Genomic DNA, 18,262 nt, shown 5'->3' on the forward strand with positions numbered 1-18,262 from the left:
ACTTTTCATGTTAAGAATTCCCTATGTGCATTTAATTTCTGGTTGCTCCCAGTGTTCTGTGATCTAATCCACAGAACACCTCATTCACTTACCAAATTATCCATTAACTGAATTTCAACAATGAAGCGAAACCTATTATTTTTAGATTTTGGACATGTTTATTGACACAGCAGTTTGGAAAGAGTAATTTGTGGGTTTTAATGAGTTACTAAGGAGGTCAACATGCACTCATTAGTACGTGTAAATTATAAACAGTATCAATTAAGAATGTGTGAAAGCAAGTAATTTACATCTTTAGCAGTTCAGAAGTGGGAGACTGGCCACAAATACCTTCCAGATTTCAGATCCATGAATGTTATTTTATGCAATTAAAACTAAGCTTTTGAAGGCCACAAGAGGAAAGGAAATAGGGTAATTGTGTTGTTTTCAATCAGAAAAAGGTGGGATGGAAGAGGGAATGAGCATGCAGACAGCAATGATTTCTCCTGCAACAAAATGTGCCAAGGAAACTCCAAGCACCAGGAAGGGAAAGACTATACTAGGTAACCAGGGATGCTACACAATGATTTCAAAATGGTCAGTATCAAATTATATTTTTCACATCTTACAAATGCTTTGTTAAAAAAAACCCTCTAGATTATTCAAACCAGTCAATATTGTTTAAAAACCCCAGCAGTGTTTTAGACTGCTTACCACGCCACGCTACATTCACCCATACAGACACACACAATTTGTATACAGTATACACATATGAAATATATGCTATAACACCGGCAATAATAGATTAAATATAAAGAATTATATATGTAAATCATATGTAAATTATGAAACAAGCACGGTTAGCAAGTACACAAAAAAATGTATTTTAATATCTACTTTTAGATCACCTGGAAGTTATAGGTAACCTTATAGTCACACTGGTGATACTTTAAGCTTACCTGCGGTGAAGTGACTCTGAAAACTTAAGGCTTGCATAAATAAATTCCTTAACCTGGATATAAATCTGAGGCACTGACTGAGACATTGGAAGCTTCTTTGGAAAGGATTGCTGTGAAAATAAAAGATAATAGATCTTGCATTTGAAACTGATTCTAAGGAGATGTTGGTATTAAACAAAACAATTAGAAAGCCATTTAACACTATCAATATTTTAATCTAAAGCTTTTCTGTTTTTAATCAGATACAAACAGGGGTATGTGTTGAGCTGACTTCTACATATGTTTAATAAGCTTATAAGAAATATATAACAATCTAACTTATTTAAATTACAATAAAGTTTGGAGACTTTATGTAATTTAAGATCCCTCTGTAGAAAGCAATTTACAAACACATTAAAAAACTAGTGTCATACTGCTTTTAATCTGAATGAACAAGACAGATGTAAGTGGGATAAGAGGTTCAAAAAAGGATACTTTTTTTGCCAAAAAAAAGCAGTGAAAAAAAAAGTTTGAGAAGTTCAATACATTTGGGGTTTTCAAAGCATCTTGAGAATGCTTAGGCATGTATATTTACTATGATATATTTACTTTCTCTCCATGGTTCACAAAACAAAAGCAGTTTGAATTCTTTTCAACAATTTGGATTAACATGTGGGAAATATTCTTACTTCAATTTTAAAGCTGATATTGTATTTGGGAGGACATAAAGAAATAAATTAAATTAAATCTACAGATACCAAATAGGTTCTTCTGCAGTGAATGAATAATTTTCTTAAATCTGCAAAACAATTAATTTTTCGTTTCTTCTATGACTAATGCATGAGAAAAATAATTAATAACTGGTATCATTCCTAGAGAGTTCAATTTCTCTTAAAAAAAAAGGCATTAATCAACAGCAGCTCTAAATTTGTGTATTAAAAAAGCAAGACAAACAGATTACCTTGACATTCTCCTACTCATACCTCTTTATTTAACATTAGTTGGTGTGACAAATGTATGGGGTGCCAGGCTTACATGCCATTCAACAATAATAGCAAACATTTTTTAAACAATAAAATTAACAACATGTTCAACTGATTTAAGCAATTAATTTTTATAGATAAAACAAGTGCTATTACATACAACTATTTTGGATCATCACAATATTCTATCAGCAGAGCTTGAGTTTTATATATTCAACAATCTACAAGAAGCAATTCTCTATCCTTTGCAGTGTCTGGCTGATACAGGAAGACACAACACTTTCTGTCTGATTATTAGAGTAGGCAGGAAGAAAAAAAAAACCCAAACAAAAAAACCACAAGAGCTACAACCATTTCACTTCTGAATACAGGAAGGGAGTAAAATTAGGTGATATAATCAAACCATGATAGTTTGCCACTTTCAATCTAAACAGCACAGAGCAGATAAGACTGTTTTGTCCAGCCAGACTGGATTTGCTACGTTAAATACCTAGGAAGTTCTGGTCATAATTTTGCCTAATGCGCTGCAAGTAACTCCTGTAATAAATTTACCTTAAATGTGAGGGTGATTCATCCTAAGCTACAGTTAAAAATGAGACAGTTAGTCAAGTTCATCTCTTTTTATACTAAATTGAGAGAAACAGACATTTTCAAAGGTGTAATACCCCTTAATCTGTAAAAGGTATCAGAGATGTATCAAATGGAATTAGCCCTCTGGGGTGTCTATTCCTCTCTTTCAACTACACAGCCTGAACTTACACATCTATTTTTTAAACATTTTCTTTTAAACATCAAAATGTAGGTTACATTAACCTGCCCAATAGGACCTCCCAGTGCCTCACAGACCAAGGCAACAACAGTTACATTATGTATTATTAGATAGCAGGGAATGCACATGAAGGGGAAAATTCATAAATGCTCCAACCTCACTTCTACTGTGGATGAGCTTATAAACAGCAACCAACAGAAGCAAGGTTGGAGTATTTAAGAAGTTTCCCCTCCATGTGGATTCCCTACTGTTTAATAACAGATACGGTAACACCACAGTCTTTCTTCCAGCAAGGATATTTAATTATTCTTTCTCCTCTATTCCAATGCTTAGAAGATTTAGGAACTAGATTACCTTTGAGACTTCTGCACCTTTGCTAAATTTGGATGCAGTTCAACTAAACTGCTTCAAAAATTGCTAGGACACAAGAAAAAACCCCACAGATTGCCTTATTTCTAATGATGTTCTTCTACTTTACATACAGATTTCAAAGGTCTTTCCAGATATATGTAGAAAAATGTTTTCCCTGCTTTACAGATGAATTAACAGGGACAGAGAGATGTGAAGTGACTCACCAGCACCACGCAGCTGGTCAACAATAGAGTTGGGAACAGAATCCAACCTGATTCCCAGCTTTACTCTCAAGTTCACCAGCCCAAAGACTAAGCATCAGTGAGCTACTGCCCATAAAATATCTACAAGAAGTGCTGCTCACTATGAAATAGAAGTCCCTCTCAGTGTCATAAACCAAAATGAAAATTGTTGGATACTGAGAACTATTCTGGTGAAATAGGAGACAAAGCTTTGTATTAATCATACATATATATATATAACTACACATGCCCACACAAGTAAAGTCCATGCACACCCGCTGATACATCAAACAGAGAGTGAGAGAGGCTAGCAGGTAAAATTGTTCAGTGCAAGTTAAAAACACCTGCAATTTATTAGGAAAATATGTCATGCTAAATAGTATCTTGAGTGTGTTATACTTCCTAAGGGACTTCCATTCTGATTATCTTATTTTAGTATTATAAAGGCTAAATAAATTAACTTGATGGAGGAGAGCATCCAGGAAGCACTCTGCAGTCTTATTCAAAAACCAGCATAAAACCCACCTTTAATTTTTCACCTTCACTGCAATACTGTATTAACGACATGCAGCTGTTACACTTGCCTGGAAAATCCCTGCTGAATCACAGAATTAGAGTATCTTTTTACTTTTGCAGTTATCTGTAGCAATGTATCATGTATAAACCAGCTTCCCCTTACAATGGTTACTCCCACTCTCATGTGGTTCTTAGATTTAGCCCTCCTCTACAGAATCCATCATGAACCTTTTACTTCTTCATCGGTATTACCAAAACCATATTTGAATAGCAGAACATATTAATCACTTTACTGTGAAAGGATTTTGTAGTGAAAGAATGGCTGAGGTGATGAAAGAATATCCTACTGGAACACCAGTATGGCAGAATTAGTTAGTCCCTTCTGGTTTTTTTGCCCCACATGCTCAAACACGAATAATTAATTTTAAAGGTGAAAGAGAAAAGTTGCCGTCTCTAACTGATCCCTGTTTTACATGTATTTTCACAATACTAGAGCATATGAGTTACTAAACCCAATGAGTTGCAACGAAATTTAACTAAAGACAGACTGTATTATAATTACATAAAGACTGCATCAATTAAACTGCATTACTAATTTGTTTACAAAACAATGGGTTTCATTATTCACTCAAACACGAGAGCAAATGACTAAAGCTTTAATTTTCATATTTACTTATGACTAGATAATTACACACAAAGAAGGTGATTTAGCCTCTTAATCTATCTAGCTTTTCAAATTTTAATTGCTTTTTAATTATAAAAATCATTACTGTCCCAAGTCTCCTTAACTGGATTTTGGCTAACTTTAATAACATAAAACTTTTCCTTACCTTATCAAGTTCTGGATCTTGAAAAGGAAATTTGCTTATAACTATTTTGTATTCCTCTTCATTTGCTACAGGAATAGGGCTATAGTTGTCCACTTCAAAAATATCCCTGGTGAATTAGTAAAGTGAAAAAACTTATGACATGTACCTTATTTACAGGTTTTAACACTGGAAAATACTGTAAATAAATATAAACTTTACTACCACAGGTGTGCAGCTTCAAAAACTTATGAGCTGCAATCATCATAATTTCAGACATCCAAACTATTTTTAGATGAATTTGAAAGCACCTTGAATATGCTAAGTCTTTATACTGATAGCTGAAAGCATTTTAATACGCATGACTCAAAGCATAACACAGCAAAGGAACTTAGCATCAACTAGTCTGCTCCAAGATAAACCATGAGACACTTATTAATTATGGCAGCCTATATTTTGCCTACACTAAAGGTGATAGAGGACTCACTCAGGTACCACCGCTACATGTAGTCAATGGAGAGGATTTGGAGAACTTGAAGCAGGCATATGGCCACAGAGTTATGTAAGTACCCTCTGGACTTTTCTACTAGTAAATGACTATACTAGTTGTCTAGAGAGCTCAAAAAGCTTAGAGTAGTCAATTTAATTTTAAGGTTTTTTGTAATAGAATGTTACATATTTTACAGCAAACAATTTCTGCCCAACTAGACATCACACCCTATCTGCAAAGAGGCTTTGGAGTACAGTCCCAGGCTGCTGTATTCCTGGGTTTACAATTTACTCAATCAAATGATTCCAAGCATAGGTGGAAATCAGCCTGCATTAAAAAAGACTTGAAAAAGACTTGGCAATGTCAGTGGTCTTTCAGGGAGATATGCTGGTTATGCTGGTTAACTGTAAACATTAAAATAAATTAATCTAAATTAGGAACCTATTGGAATAGCCCAGAGTTATTAGAAGAAAAACAGACGTCTCTCTCCTGTGTATTTCTCCAATAACGTCCCTTTGGAGACTTTCCTTCTCCCCATTAACTAGAGAAACTGTACTCAATGGCTCTTCTCCTAAATATTAATTACATGTGCTAAAAATCTTACTCCTATCCAACCCAAAATTCATACACAATACTGAGTTAATAATTTCAGAATTACAACTCTATCAAAAAAAAAAAAAAGCTAGACAAAACCACCAGGATGTAATAAAAAAGGCACAATTATTTTGAAATACTAACCTGAACAATCCAGACCACTTTTTAAGAAGTGTTTCATTGTACTGGTCTCTTATCTCAAATAAAAGATCAAATAGCCGGTTCACAGGAAAACCATAGCCCTAAGACATAAAAATTAAAAGAGCGGATTCCCATCACATCACTTGAGGGATCTGATATGAGTCTTATTATTCAATCTTGTCACTTCTATAAAACAAATTATACTACTTTAAACACACCACTGTAATTAGATGACTACATATTAAATTTTATGCTTTTGGTTTTCAAGCAGAAATCTGTCCTGTTTATAACATTTTAACTTGTTATTTATGCATATAACTAATGTTTTTAGTCAGTCTTTTAAACATTGCAGGAACATTGCCAATGATGTTCATTTGGTCTTTCAGCTAGAGTGTTAGTGATAACTGGAATGATATTCTTGCTTGAGATCAGAAGTAAAGAATTTATAAAAGACAAAAACAGACACAAATTACAACAGCTCAAACCAGCTCAAACCAGAACACAAAGCTAACACCGATTTTGCGTAGATTGAATAACTGGATGCTAGCTGCATAGCCCAGCACATACACATTAAGCTGATAATACTGAAAAGGAGGAACCGAGGCAAGATACGCATCTATTTATAAAATACTATTGTGTTCTTGATTTGTATGTATGATTCAGGAAAACCCAAAGCATTGCACTTACTCACCTAAAGAAAAAATTTGACTCTAGAAATTTCAGTTAAATTACTAATACAGTATGTACCTGCAAAGTATCAGCAAATACTACAATGAGATTCTTCAGTTCCAGAACAAGGTCGGGATCACTGCAATATGACTGAAAGTGAGAAATTCTGGTTTTGTTAAAAGGATTTAAAATATGGGACATATGTTTTCAAACAATATTAGCACAGAAGGTTAAACTCTCCAGCCTTATCTCTTTACATGACTGCCTGCCCTAGTAAAAAACAACTTAGCCTCACTTGTCTTCACTTTAAAAGTATTTGTTAAATTTTTAAATGAACTATCAGTAGTATAAAAGCTTAGAAAAAGTGTATGAGTTTCAATAAATATCAGTATGTTGTACTGAAATTCAAAATCAGCATAATACCTTTATTTTAGTGGAACATAAGCACACATCAAAATGCTTTGCTAAATCAACAATAGAGAGGTTTCCACAGGACGTTCTTTTGAACACTGAGCCTGGGTCTAACTAGTGCTAACTAAGCCACCTCAGTTTTCCAGCAGAATGGGGAAAACACTGTAAAATACTTTCTAAATAAGTTCAAATTACAAATTTAATAGTAAAATGTCAAGACATTACGTCATTTACTAAATGAGTGAAATCTTTTTTTCAGAGGTGTGAAGTCATCAGCTATGACTTTCACCTCAGCTTCACTATTTGCAATACCGGATAAAGTAAAAAAATATTTATATTAAAATTATTTAAAGCTGCATGAGAATACAGTATTGGTTAGAGACTATATACACCTGTTTCATTTTCTTTATTCCTGTTCTTAGTATACTTTAATGTTTACATTACCTCATAAGACAACATACACTTACCTAAACATTAGTCTGTACTAGGACGACATTAGAAAGAGATTGTGATAGAATTGGTTTTGATGAAAGTTAATACATTTTCAGAAGAATTAGTGATCAACTCCATGATAAGACATTGAGAAGTTCTTTAGAGATTACATTACTCCTTGAATTACCATATTCTTACATAGGTGTATAAATCCATACGCAGACAACTAACTTACAAAGTATTTAGCTAAAAAAAAATGCTGAATATATCTCAATTTATTTCAATATTCTCAAATGAATTAAAAAGTATGAGAATATCTCATGTACCACTAATTAGTATCTACAGTTGCAATCTAACTTTTTTCCATTTTCCTTGCATATATGAAACGCAGAATCTTTCTTGAATTACAGATCAACTGTAATAAAAATAAAAACAGCATTGCATAAAGGAACTGCTTCTAGCAAACATTAAATAGAAAGAGATAAAACTCTTCTATTTTTTCCCAGTAGTAAAAGTTATACCAATAGTAAACTCTGAAGCAATTTGCTGTCAGTCTCTCTGAGTGAACAACGGTATTACATTGGTTTTCACAGAGGAATAAGAAATAGCGAGCAGCTATTCAGCATCATTGGAGCTAAGGCAGAAATGTAACTTTAGGAGACACTGTGAATGTACTTAAAAACTCCACTGATACAGAATTTTTCTAACACCTTTACTTCAACATAAACATATTACTACTATAGCACTGAAGAGATAGCTCCAAGGGTTTTTCTGGTGTAGTTTATTTTGGAAACACTGCATTTGGAATGATAATTAGGAACTATTTCCTGGTAGTGCTTTCAGTGCTGAACTATTCAATCTGATCTAATGAAGAGGTCAGTTGAGACTAATGAGGAAGGATTGCAATAATAACAGCAGATTAACTCTGCATATTCTAAACTGCTGGACTAAGAGAAGGTTTGGAAGACCCAGTGAGTTGTAAATCAGTGGAGGATTATGCAAATAGCCCATGGCTGCCGATCACAGCCTGATACTGTTGGGAAAAACAAAAGCTTGGCAGGCTCCCTCCCAAATCTGAGTAATTTTTAATCACAAGGAAAAGAAAACATGAAAGAGGTGCAATTTTTCACTTTGTTACTATCCCAGCTTTAAACATACAGAGCTCTGAAATAAGAGGATTTAAACTGCAATACTCATAAGACTTCTCACTTACTGAATGTGTTCTAAGAACGGCAATGATCTTGGAAAGGGCCATGTTCCAGAGTTCATCGGTGTATGTTCTGGTTACCAGTCCTTGGGTTACATGTAAAATGTGGTCTTCTACTACAAAGAAACTAAAATAAAACAATGCTTATGTTATTAATTGTCTTCTAATACTAGAGCAAATTCTACCCTTTCACGCGCAAGCATATTGAGACCCTCCCCCGCCCGAGCAGTGACACTTCAGTAGATTTGGTGTTCTGCTTTGCCCAGGTTAGATAAACTCAAAATGTGAAAAGTTTGTTTCATGCCAGCTGGAGCCCGGGCTGCTGGAGGGTCCTTGTGGGCCTGCTTACTGGAGAGATACGGATGCTCTTCCCCACTCAGATCCAGCAATGACCACCCTCACGGTATGTGCAGAAACTGAATCTTGCAGATGAAAGTTTTTGACAATGGGAGAAGAGAGGGTGAATCAATATAGTAAAACTGAAATAAATCTTTGTTTAGAAAACTTACCCTACAATCTGACTGAAGTATCTTCTGTAGCCTTCTACTGTCTCATGCTTTCAGCGAAAAAGAAAACAAATTTAGGAAAATACCACTAAGTATTAGCTACAATTCAATTCAATGCAAAACCAAAAGTATTGGTTACCATGCTTGACTGCGGCTGCAGAACTAATCTTGCTTGTTTCCTTCTTTGTTTTCTGTAGTAATTTTCAAATATTTCTCCATCACCCTAAAACAGGACAAAAATAGTTAAAACAAGAACATTGGCTCAGTATGAAAAAGGCACTCCTTCAGTTAAGGGTAGAATTCTCTTAAACTAAGCCACTCATTTTGGGTTTGTTCCACACATACACCTCCAGCTGGCACCAGCAAATTTTTGCATGCATGAAATATGCAGAAATTATCTTTTTTTAAAGTAGTCTACAGAATGTACTGTAAATAAAAACTTTGAATAATATTGTTTGACAAAATGTAGACACATGAGCATTTTAAGCAACACATTTTTAAACCACAGCTTTCAGAGTATATCAATATTTATAGACAAAGCATATTACCTATTACTCTATAACTGAAACTCATTTTCTCCTACAACATTTCTCTAGGTTATTGAAGAAACTAACTGCATTGTGAAGTTACAAAAACGTTCCTGTCAACATGACACATCTGAACACTGCCTGCATTAGTTCTGCCTGAGGAAAAAAAAAAAGAGATTTATTTAATATTTGCTTATTCTTACTGGAATCGGCAAATATAATGGATTTTTCTTCTATCTTCAAAAATATAATAACCTCTGTGCCTAATGATTATATTGTGAGGAATTCAAGTGACATCCTACCCACCTCATTAAGATGACCATTCAGTGGAAACCATCTGTCCATTTGAAATCAGTGCTACACTGACTCATCTCCCTACTGAACACGATGTAATTTGTATGCAAGTAGAATAAAGCAGCTTAGTATTTTAAGGTTAGTTTTTACGAGTCTGTTATCAGGCCTGTGTTATTTAGAATTCCATTACTAGGGCTACCAGAAAATCTTCAAATCAAATTACTACAGAGATTGTGTATTACTAAGCCAGTATTACTTCCCAACTCCTTCATAAGATGTAACAAGGAAAGTTTAAATTTAGTATTTTAAGTTCATAACGAATATTTCACCATACTTAGAAATACTACTAACTTAACAAAATCTAAAAGTAAAAAAGAGACTTGGCTTAAAACAAAAAAGAATCCACTTGAAACTGAGATGCAATTTACTAGAACACTTTCTGCTGCAACAGAACTTTTCCCAGTGTGTTCTAACACATACTGATGAGATATACTGCCAATTACCTCCAGCCCAAATATTCAATGCTGTTTTCAGATGCACAAAGCCACTGCTGAATTCCAATTTCAATGTCAAATCTCTACTCAGTCCTGACACAATCTTCTCAAGTGAAAAAGAGTAACTTTTCTTCCCAAATCCACAGCAAAAATGGAGATGTAAAGTATCTTATGATTATTTATAGACTGTGCTATCCTATGCAGTCAAGATCATTACACAGATGTTCTAAAACAATTAGCAGAATACAGCAACAACTTTGATGATCCACTCACTGAATAAGCAGAAGAAAGGCAAGATAAAATACACTGAAGCAATGCATTTGTTTTGCCCCACTTCCAAAAATTTGTGAGTTTGTATGAATAGAAATAATAAATCAGTTCATGCTGGGTTATAAATTCTATGAATACTCCTCATGTATCAAGTGTTGTTTCACACCATAGTTACGTTTATTTTATACTGCTATATAGCATTTAGTTAAAAGGCAACATTACACGACAAAGGGATCATGGATGTTTTCACCAGATTTTAAATATACAGCATCTTACATAATACATGGGCTTAAAAAAAGCTCTGTAGATATACTCTCCAAAAGTTTCTGGGAAATAAAAGAAAGGTTACTCATCAATAAATACAGTCTATGTTTGGCACATATACATATTTTGTAAACACCAGGTTGCAATCACAAGCTATGCAGTATCCTGAGGTATATAAAATCCTGCTTTCTTCTTCAATATGGAGGAGTAGAAAACTTCTGTCCTGGATAAAAATAGAATATTTTCTACAACTCTGCAGCGGAGAAAGAATTCGCTAAGAAGGTGACATTTGCTTTGAGATAAGTCCTTGATATAGAAATGTAATGAATATCCACCTGGTATCAACTTCCCTCCTTTACTGTCCTCATGAAGTTCTCTAAACTCCAAGAAATGGTTTACAACAGTACGTAAATGAGGACTCCAAGAAGTGGTTAATGCACAATTCTTGATAATGCTGCCACGGCTTATTAATTAGATTATATCAGCAGAAAGACAAGCCCTATTCTGTCAACCCTTTTTTGATATCAGAGACCACTCTCAAGTAGTTTTCTGATGCAGTCAATTTGGAAGTTGGCAAACTTTCTGTGCAAACCCCAAAGAATGTATCCTTGGATCAAGGACCCAACATCAGGATCCTTGTCAAAGTGAAAAACATAATAATATATTACTTTTAAGTACCGTCTAACGATTTTACTTTCTGTTCTTTTATATATAAAAGAAAGAAAAAGTAGTTGTCAACTGGTGTATTTAACTCTACACATTCTTTTTTATATGTTATTTCACACTTATTTCCTCTGTAAAAATAAACGGTGCACTCTTTTTTTTAACAGTTCTGGCAGCCTGTCTTTTTGTCCCTCCTGTTCTTTCATTGAGATGAACAATTACTGATGCTTTTGTTTGGATTCCTTGTTAAAAACAAAACAAACAAAAAAACCCAACCCACCCCAAATACCTATATTAAACATTATTTCAAGATCTAAGCTTCCATGTTACACAGCTGCAAGGATTCCTAGAATGAAGATAACCCAGCCTGAATGCTTTAAGCCAGGTCCAGCAATACTTCATCTATATGCCTCTGAAACTTACTTTGCAAATAATCTGACTTCAAAACTGAGACATAGGAAAAGTGAGAAAATAATAAATAATTTGTTACCAAGTTTCCGCACAAAAGTTTTTGCCCTTGTTAGCTTGTGCATTGCATCTCTTTTACAGCAGCTAAAAGGGGCTGTTTTGTCTCTGCCACTGAATCCAATCTAATCTGCCTAAGCACAGCTTGTCACAATCTCCAGTTTTTGCTTTGCTATTTTGCTCTACTATTTTGCTTTTCACAAAATTCATACAGAATATTTTTATGTTTCGTAATATTGATCATACCCCCCCACATATTTGGGTAACATGGAACACTTAGGGGAACTGTAAAAGTGCCAATACCAGTACTTGCATATTTTACATATATTCTTAATAACATTATGTAATTAATGTCTTGCTGTGTGTCCTTTATCATGCGTATAAAATTACATGCAGTCATGGCTTGAGTATCCATAACTCTACCCATTTCAGCTGGTTCATCCAGAACTATTACTACTAGAGGCAAAATACATGCTTACTTGTATTAAGAGTATGAAAAATAAGAAAATGAACATTCAACTTTGAAAAGTAAAATATCTATTTAACGTCACCTTAATACATACCAAAACTGAGTAGATGTGCAAACACCTATAAACTGGAGAAAAGTCTACAAGATCTTGGGCAGTTAAAACCTGAAGAAGGAAATGAAAAATTATATAAAGCCTAAAAGCATGTAACTTCCAAACACGACACATTACGAACAGAATTTGTCCATTTAATAAGGACCCAAAAATGGATGGTTCTATCATAGAATAAATTAATTGCTTGACTCTGCCCCCGCTTTGTACCACAGTACTAGATTTTATTTGTGTTACAAGACCAGACTCCTTTCACTGTGTTTTCAGAGCACCAGATTTAAAGGTCTAAACAATTGCAGTTTTATTGGATTTATGAATACTCAGTATTTGATAGCTGAAGGAGTTCTAACACAAGCTGAAGTCCTCAACATAAAAATGCTGGCTTAGCAATCACAGAATATTCCAGTGGGCCACATATCACGTACAGTGGGCAGGTAATGTATAATGTAAATTGAAACTGAATTCCAGAATAATTTGAAGTTCTAGCCAATGGAATGTTCCCAAACATGATGCTAAAACTAGCATTAATATAACTAATATTTTGGCAATATTTTTCCCCCTTAAAATGCTGATTTTGACCATCTACAGACAGCATACTGCAAGTTTTGTTCAACAAACCTACAAAATTCACTTCAAATAAAATGTACCAATCAGTTTCAAGTTACCTCTTCTTCATGTTCATCATCTTCTTCAAACGTTCGCTTCAATGTCATTTCATTCTTGGATTCCAAAACTCTGCTTCTGCCTAAATGCATATTCCGACCATAGCTTACATTATTCTGCTTCTGAAGAGTGGTACTAAAGGTCTTCTGCTGCTGTGCCTGTTTTAAGAGCAGTACCAATAAAGACGGATGTAATGCAAATTTCATCACTGATGAGTATATATATGCTACGGCATGAAAAACAGGTGGTGCTCTTGAATACACAACAGGGTAACTGCAAGTGTGTGTCCTCAGCCTACACCAATGATTTTGTCTTTAATGATTTGGGATGATGAGTTGAGTTCAATAGCTAATTTCTGCTATATCTGCTATTTTTCCCCTAACCCCCCAAAATACAATTTTAAAGATAGGGAAAAAAAGTAATCTGTAATGTACCTGATCATAAATTGCAAACAGAGAATCAATATTTAAATGAAGTACAGTTATCAGAGTTTCCAGCTATTAGCTCTCTTAGTGAGCAGTCAGCTGCAGAAGCCAAATGCACTATATTGTCCTTACTATTGAAAGAAATTAAACAAGTAGCACAGCATAATCTTGCACTTTCATTTATAACAACCAATGCTGCATTTTACAAGAACCTTAAATGATAAAATGGCAACCCAGCCTGAACACTGCTCAACAAAAAGTCAAATGAAAACTTTATGTGCTCTCCAAATAAATTTTAAAAGCATTAACAGCTTTAAAGCTTGCCCAGTACCAGTGCTTTGAGGTGGCAGATTATTTTCTGATGGAACAGGCAACGGCTCCAGCTGCCCCAGTTTCCCCCCAGCTCTCACCTCAGCCCTGTGTATAATAGTACTTTAGAAAGAACATGGCAGTTATCTCAAGGCCACTTTTAGTCTTACTCATCCTTGCTGGCTGGCCACAAAGGCTGCTCTTTGTTTTGGTGTAGTAGCTGCTGAGTTACAGACTGTCTAGGAGTTTTTTGCAACTTGAGATATACAGCAATTGTCCTTCAGTTCCCAGGGAGGAAACTACTTCTTGTCTAGGACACAGATACAAATTTGAAAAGAAAGTTTGATGCTACTGAGGTGTCATTGCTGCTTCCTGTCTTAGCTGGGGACCACTACAATTGACAACATCACGTCCAGGAGAAAAAAAAACATTCAGGATGGTAGCAAGCATTTCATAGCTCTCCATCTTTACTCAAAGGTTTACGTGATGACTATAATCCTCAGACGTATCTTTTGGGCTAACCTGAGACTACCGATACTGATATTTTCAGTACGTAACCGGACTAAAGCCATCCGGTTAGGTCACTTACCTGCTTCATGGCAGTTTCCCCAATTCTGTCAGAATGCTTTCGAATACTCTCTAAGAAATCCTTGAGATCAGACATGGATATTTCTTTTATTTCTTCACGCAGTTTTGGAAGATTTTCTATCATTATCTGGCAAAACCGGTATTGGCTAACTCTAGGAAGATACTGATTTTCTAACAGTTCCATTGTTTTTAAAGCAGAATAGTATCTATAAAAAGATTCAAATCAAATTATGTAGTTTCTTATAAAATGTTAATACAATACTTTCCTTATCAAATGTAGGATTTCAATATCATGCATGCAATCAATATACACCTAATGAAACTACTCTGTTCTAAGGAAAAATAAGAAACAAAAGGTCATCGTTACAATGCTTTAGTTTGGGGAAAAAACAGTGAAGTGAGTGACTCAGTCAAGCTAAAATTTTAAGTAGGCTCCTATGGTATTAGCTGTTCTGATCAATACAGCCACATTGAGCATCTCGCAGAATGGAGGAACTAAAGTCCTAACAATTATCTCCCCTTCTAGATGGAATTTATTACGGTTTTTTACGAGTTCTTTTTTCTGAAACACAAATTGCCAACCACCCAACGTTGCAGTATAGACACTAAACAGTGAAAAAGGATTTTTTTTTGGAAAAGCGTGCCTGTATGTATCTGCCTTCTCTAGGTATATGCAAACATATACACACACTCCCACCCTCTTTCCACCAACCCTAGCTAGAATAGACATGTATACACCTATCTCAAGCAGTAATTTCTCCAGCAGTACATCACATTTTGCTGTAAAACATGAATCTATTCACTATTCTGACAAAATATATCCCACCAAGAAAACAACTACTTTTAACAAGCATTAAGATCAGAGGGTTTAAAAAAAAGAACAAAACAACAGTTTGAAAAAGACTCCATAATTTTCTGTATTCTTCTCTGTTCTGTTAGACTACAGACTATTTGCAGCAGAAATACAGAAGACGTGGCCTGAGAGGGAGGGGAAAACCCAAAACACCGAGAAATACTTCCTCTCCTGTCCATATGCTATGCAGATGGTGTACTGTACATTCGTAACTATGTTGTGCAATTTTACATAAGAGAATCATTTTAAAGAATTACTCAAGTTAAAACTAAGCGTAAAGAGTTATTTAAGTGCAAAATAAACTAAAAACTTAAAGAAAGATTCAAACAATTTTGACAACAGAAAGCTACCAAATACCGAGACATCAACTCTATCATTACTACAGGTATTCACCCGTCTTACCAACCTCAGGCATGAGTAGTAATTTTTATACTTTCAGCAGACTTAGGGAAACATTTAAAGAAGGAAATTTTAATTTAGGGAAATTTGTTTTCCATCCTTCCTCTTACAATCAGTAGAGAGATGAACACCACAAGGATGCGATTCAGAGCTGAGTCAGGCTCCTATATGCCTGTTCCTGAAGTCAATAACCTTTCATCTCTCAAGTGTCACGTAGGCTCCAAAGTCAGAATGCATGTGAAAAATTTTGCTTTATTGAAAAGATGAAACAAAATAAAGTGGGCCAATTCTAAGATACACAGCTAAACTAAGAAGGCAATAAACAGAAACATCATGATCAACAAATCTGTGACATCAACAACATTTTAAAGAGAGGTGCAGAAAACAGGTTAAATATGAATAAACAGCAATTAGTTGCAGATGTGACAATAATTTTCCTTTACGCAGTATTCTTACCAGCCTCTCAGCCCAGGAGGCTTGTCGGAAAAATGCACTTAGTTTGACCTATTAAAAACAGAGTAAGGTGAACCAGTGCCTTCTAGCTTGGTTTTGAATGGGGAAAGTACAAAAACTGAGATCAGACTGAGTTAACTTGCTGTTAGGTCTAATGCTTTCTTTCCACAAATAGAGAATAATATCCTTACCCATTTTATAACCTTAGTTCCTTCTTCTTCCTGAAAGTCCTACACAATCGATACTGGAAAATTACCGAATAATTTTGAAAGGGAAAAGCTGAATATGAGTAAAGTCTGTTCAAATGTTCAAGAAAACCTAGAAAAGTGTTCTTTCCAGTTCTTTTGCTTCAGGATAATACTTTGTAGATATAGTGAGCAAAAATGTTCAAACTGAAATACAGCTGAAGCTGCTGTCTCTTCTGCTCTAGGCAAGCGATAATAAATTATTAACACTACAGTCATTAACTTCTTGTTCCATTCTGAAATAAACACAATGTTTCAAATTTTCTCAATCAAGACATTTCTAAGCTAACAATTCAGCATAGATGGAGGATGGGAAAAATCTTCTCTTTTATTCTAGAACAAAACTGCTTTCAGAAGACTGCAAATAAAGAGGTTTCAAGTGTAAATTAGGAGCTTTTGTTTACGATATACTTGGTTTATATAAAATATACATAAGGCGGCGGGAATGTTGCAGATAAGAAGGGGCCTGGGGGTTTTACGTGTGTGGGTTTTGGTTTTTTAAATAGTAAATGACCAAGAGTGCCACATGGTAAGACTTCTGGGGAGTAAAACCATAATAGCATCAAAATTGTATAAAAGGTTTTTATTTAAATTATACAGATCAGCTTATCAGAACACTGTTAGTTCATCTGGAAGGTTTTTGACTGCTGTCCTTGAGATCAGAATTAACATAATCCATTTTAAATCCATCCTAGACTCCCTTACTAATTATACATATATGGAGCTCAGGATCTTGCCCTTTTAACATCTGTTCTGATAAAGCACTGAAGTCTTATTAATTTGAAGGTCATCTGCAGGTCAGGATTTAAACTAAAAAGTTTTGCATATCATTTCATGGGATGATGTATTTGTATATTTTGCTTTAAAAACGTCATAGATTTAACTCAATGCTGAAGATTCTGACAATATTATTAGTTCCCATCACGTATTACCAATCATGTAAGGTAAAGACTGCCCATTGAATACAAATGTGTTAAAGAAGTATCTTCAATGTTATTTATTTCATATAAATATAGCAGTCCTCTGTCTATTTTTCTGAGCTAATCTTGTAAGAATATGTCCCCCAATTCAAAATTCATAATGTAAGCTTTGAAATTGAAGGCACAAGTCTGGAACACCAAAAGAGCTATATGATAAGACTATCCAAATCCATCTCATCCTCAGAAACACAAAACTGTAAGATGGATTTTACTAACATCTCCAAACTATAAAAATGGAAACTTCTAAAAGCAGCAAGAAGGAGGACTGGGAAACACACGCACACACACCCCAAAAAAACAAACAAAAAACAACAACAAAAAAACCCAACCCAAAACCCAGAAGATTAATACTAGTGTTTTGCACCATCTTACTCTAAAATTGAACTGACATTTTACAAAATGTCCATGTCCCAGGCTTGGTGCAGTCAGGCTATATTAGAACATGAAACATCAACACAAAAAAATCTGGAAGAAAAAGAAACTGAGCACTAATTCATTGCACTCAACATATTAAGTTATGTTTCAAATGACAGAGAGAACTTTTAAGATTTTTATCAATGGAGTGTCATTTGGAGGCAGTTACAAGAAATACCCTAACTTACTACAAACGCCCCTACAAGCCCCTAGAGCACTCAAGCAGCTACACAGGACAGTAGCAAGATGAATTGAAAGACTGTGAATTTTACTGAGAATAACATACAAGTACACAAGCCTTTTGAGTAAAGGAACAACTAGTCATGTACCAAAATTTCCTGCTG

At 34.7% G+C, this 18,262-nt stretch overlaps 1 protein-coding gene across 1 annotated transcript in view; it reads right to left on the bottom strand.

Moving 5' to 3' along the window:
* Positions 1–18,262, bottom strand: part of EXOC6 (exocyst complex component 6) — a gene marked incomplete at its 3' end in the record, with an annotated part of 48,933 nt that overhangs the window by 23,434 nt on the left and 7,237 nt on the right. Inside the window, exons 5-14 of the mRNA XM_010142377.1 lie at positions 14,576–14,780; positions 13,255–13,410; positions 12,575–12,643; positions 9,174–9,257; positions 9,038–9,084; positions 8,535–8,655; positions 6,557–6,628; positions 5,813–5,910; positions 4,609–4,714; positions 939–1,048 (exon numbers count right to left, since the gene is read on the bottom strand). Of these exons, the coding sequence (XP_010140679.1) occupies positions 939–1,048; positions 4,609–4,714; positions 5,813–5,910; positions 6,557–6,628; positions 8,535–8,655; positions 9,038–9,084; positions 9,174–9,257; positions 12,575–12,643; positions 13,255–13,410; positions 14,576–14,780 (1,068 nt within the window). The remainder of the gene's footprint in view (positions 1–938; positions 1,049–4,608; positions 4,715–5,812; positions 5,911–6,556; positions 6,629–8,534; positions 8,656–9,037; positions 9,085–9,173; positions 9,258–12,574; positions 12,644–13,254; positions 13,411–14,575; positions 14,781–18,262) is intronic.

The sequence above is a fragment of the Buceros rhinoceros genome, unplaced genomic scaffold (genome assembly GCF_000710305.1).
Source record: "Buceros rhinoceros silvestris isolate BGI_N320 unplaced genomic scaffold, ASM71030v1 scaffold14038, whole genome shotgun sequence".
Classification (NCBI taxonomy): domain Eukaryota; kingdom Metazoa; phylum Chordata; class Aves; order Bucerotiformes; family Bucerotidae; genus Buceros; species Buceros rhinoceros.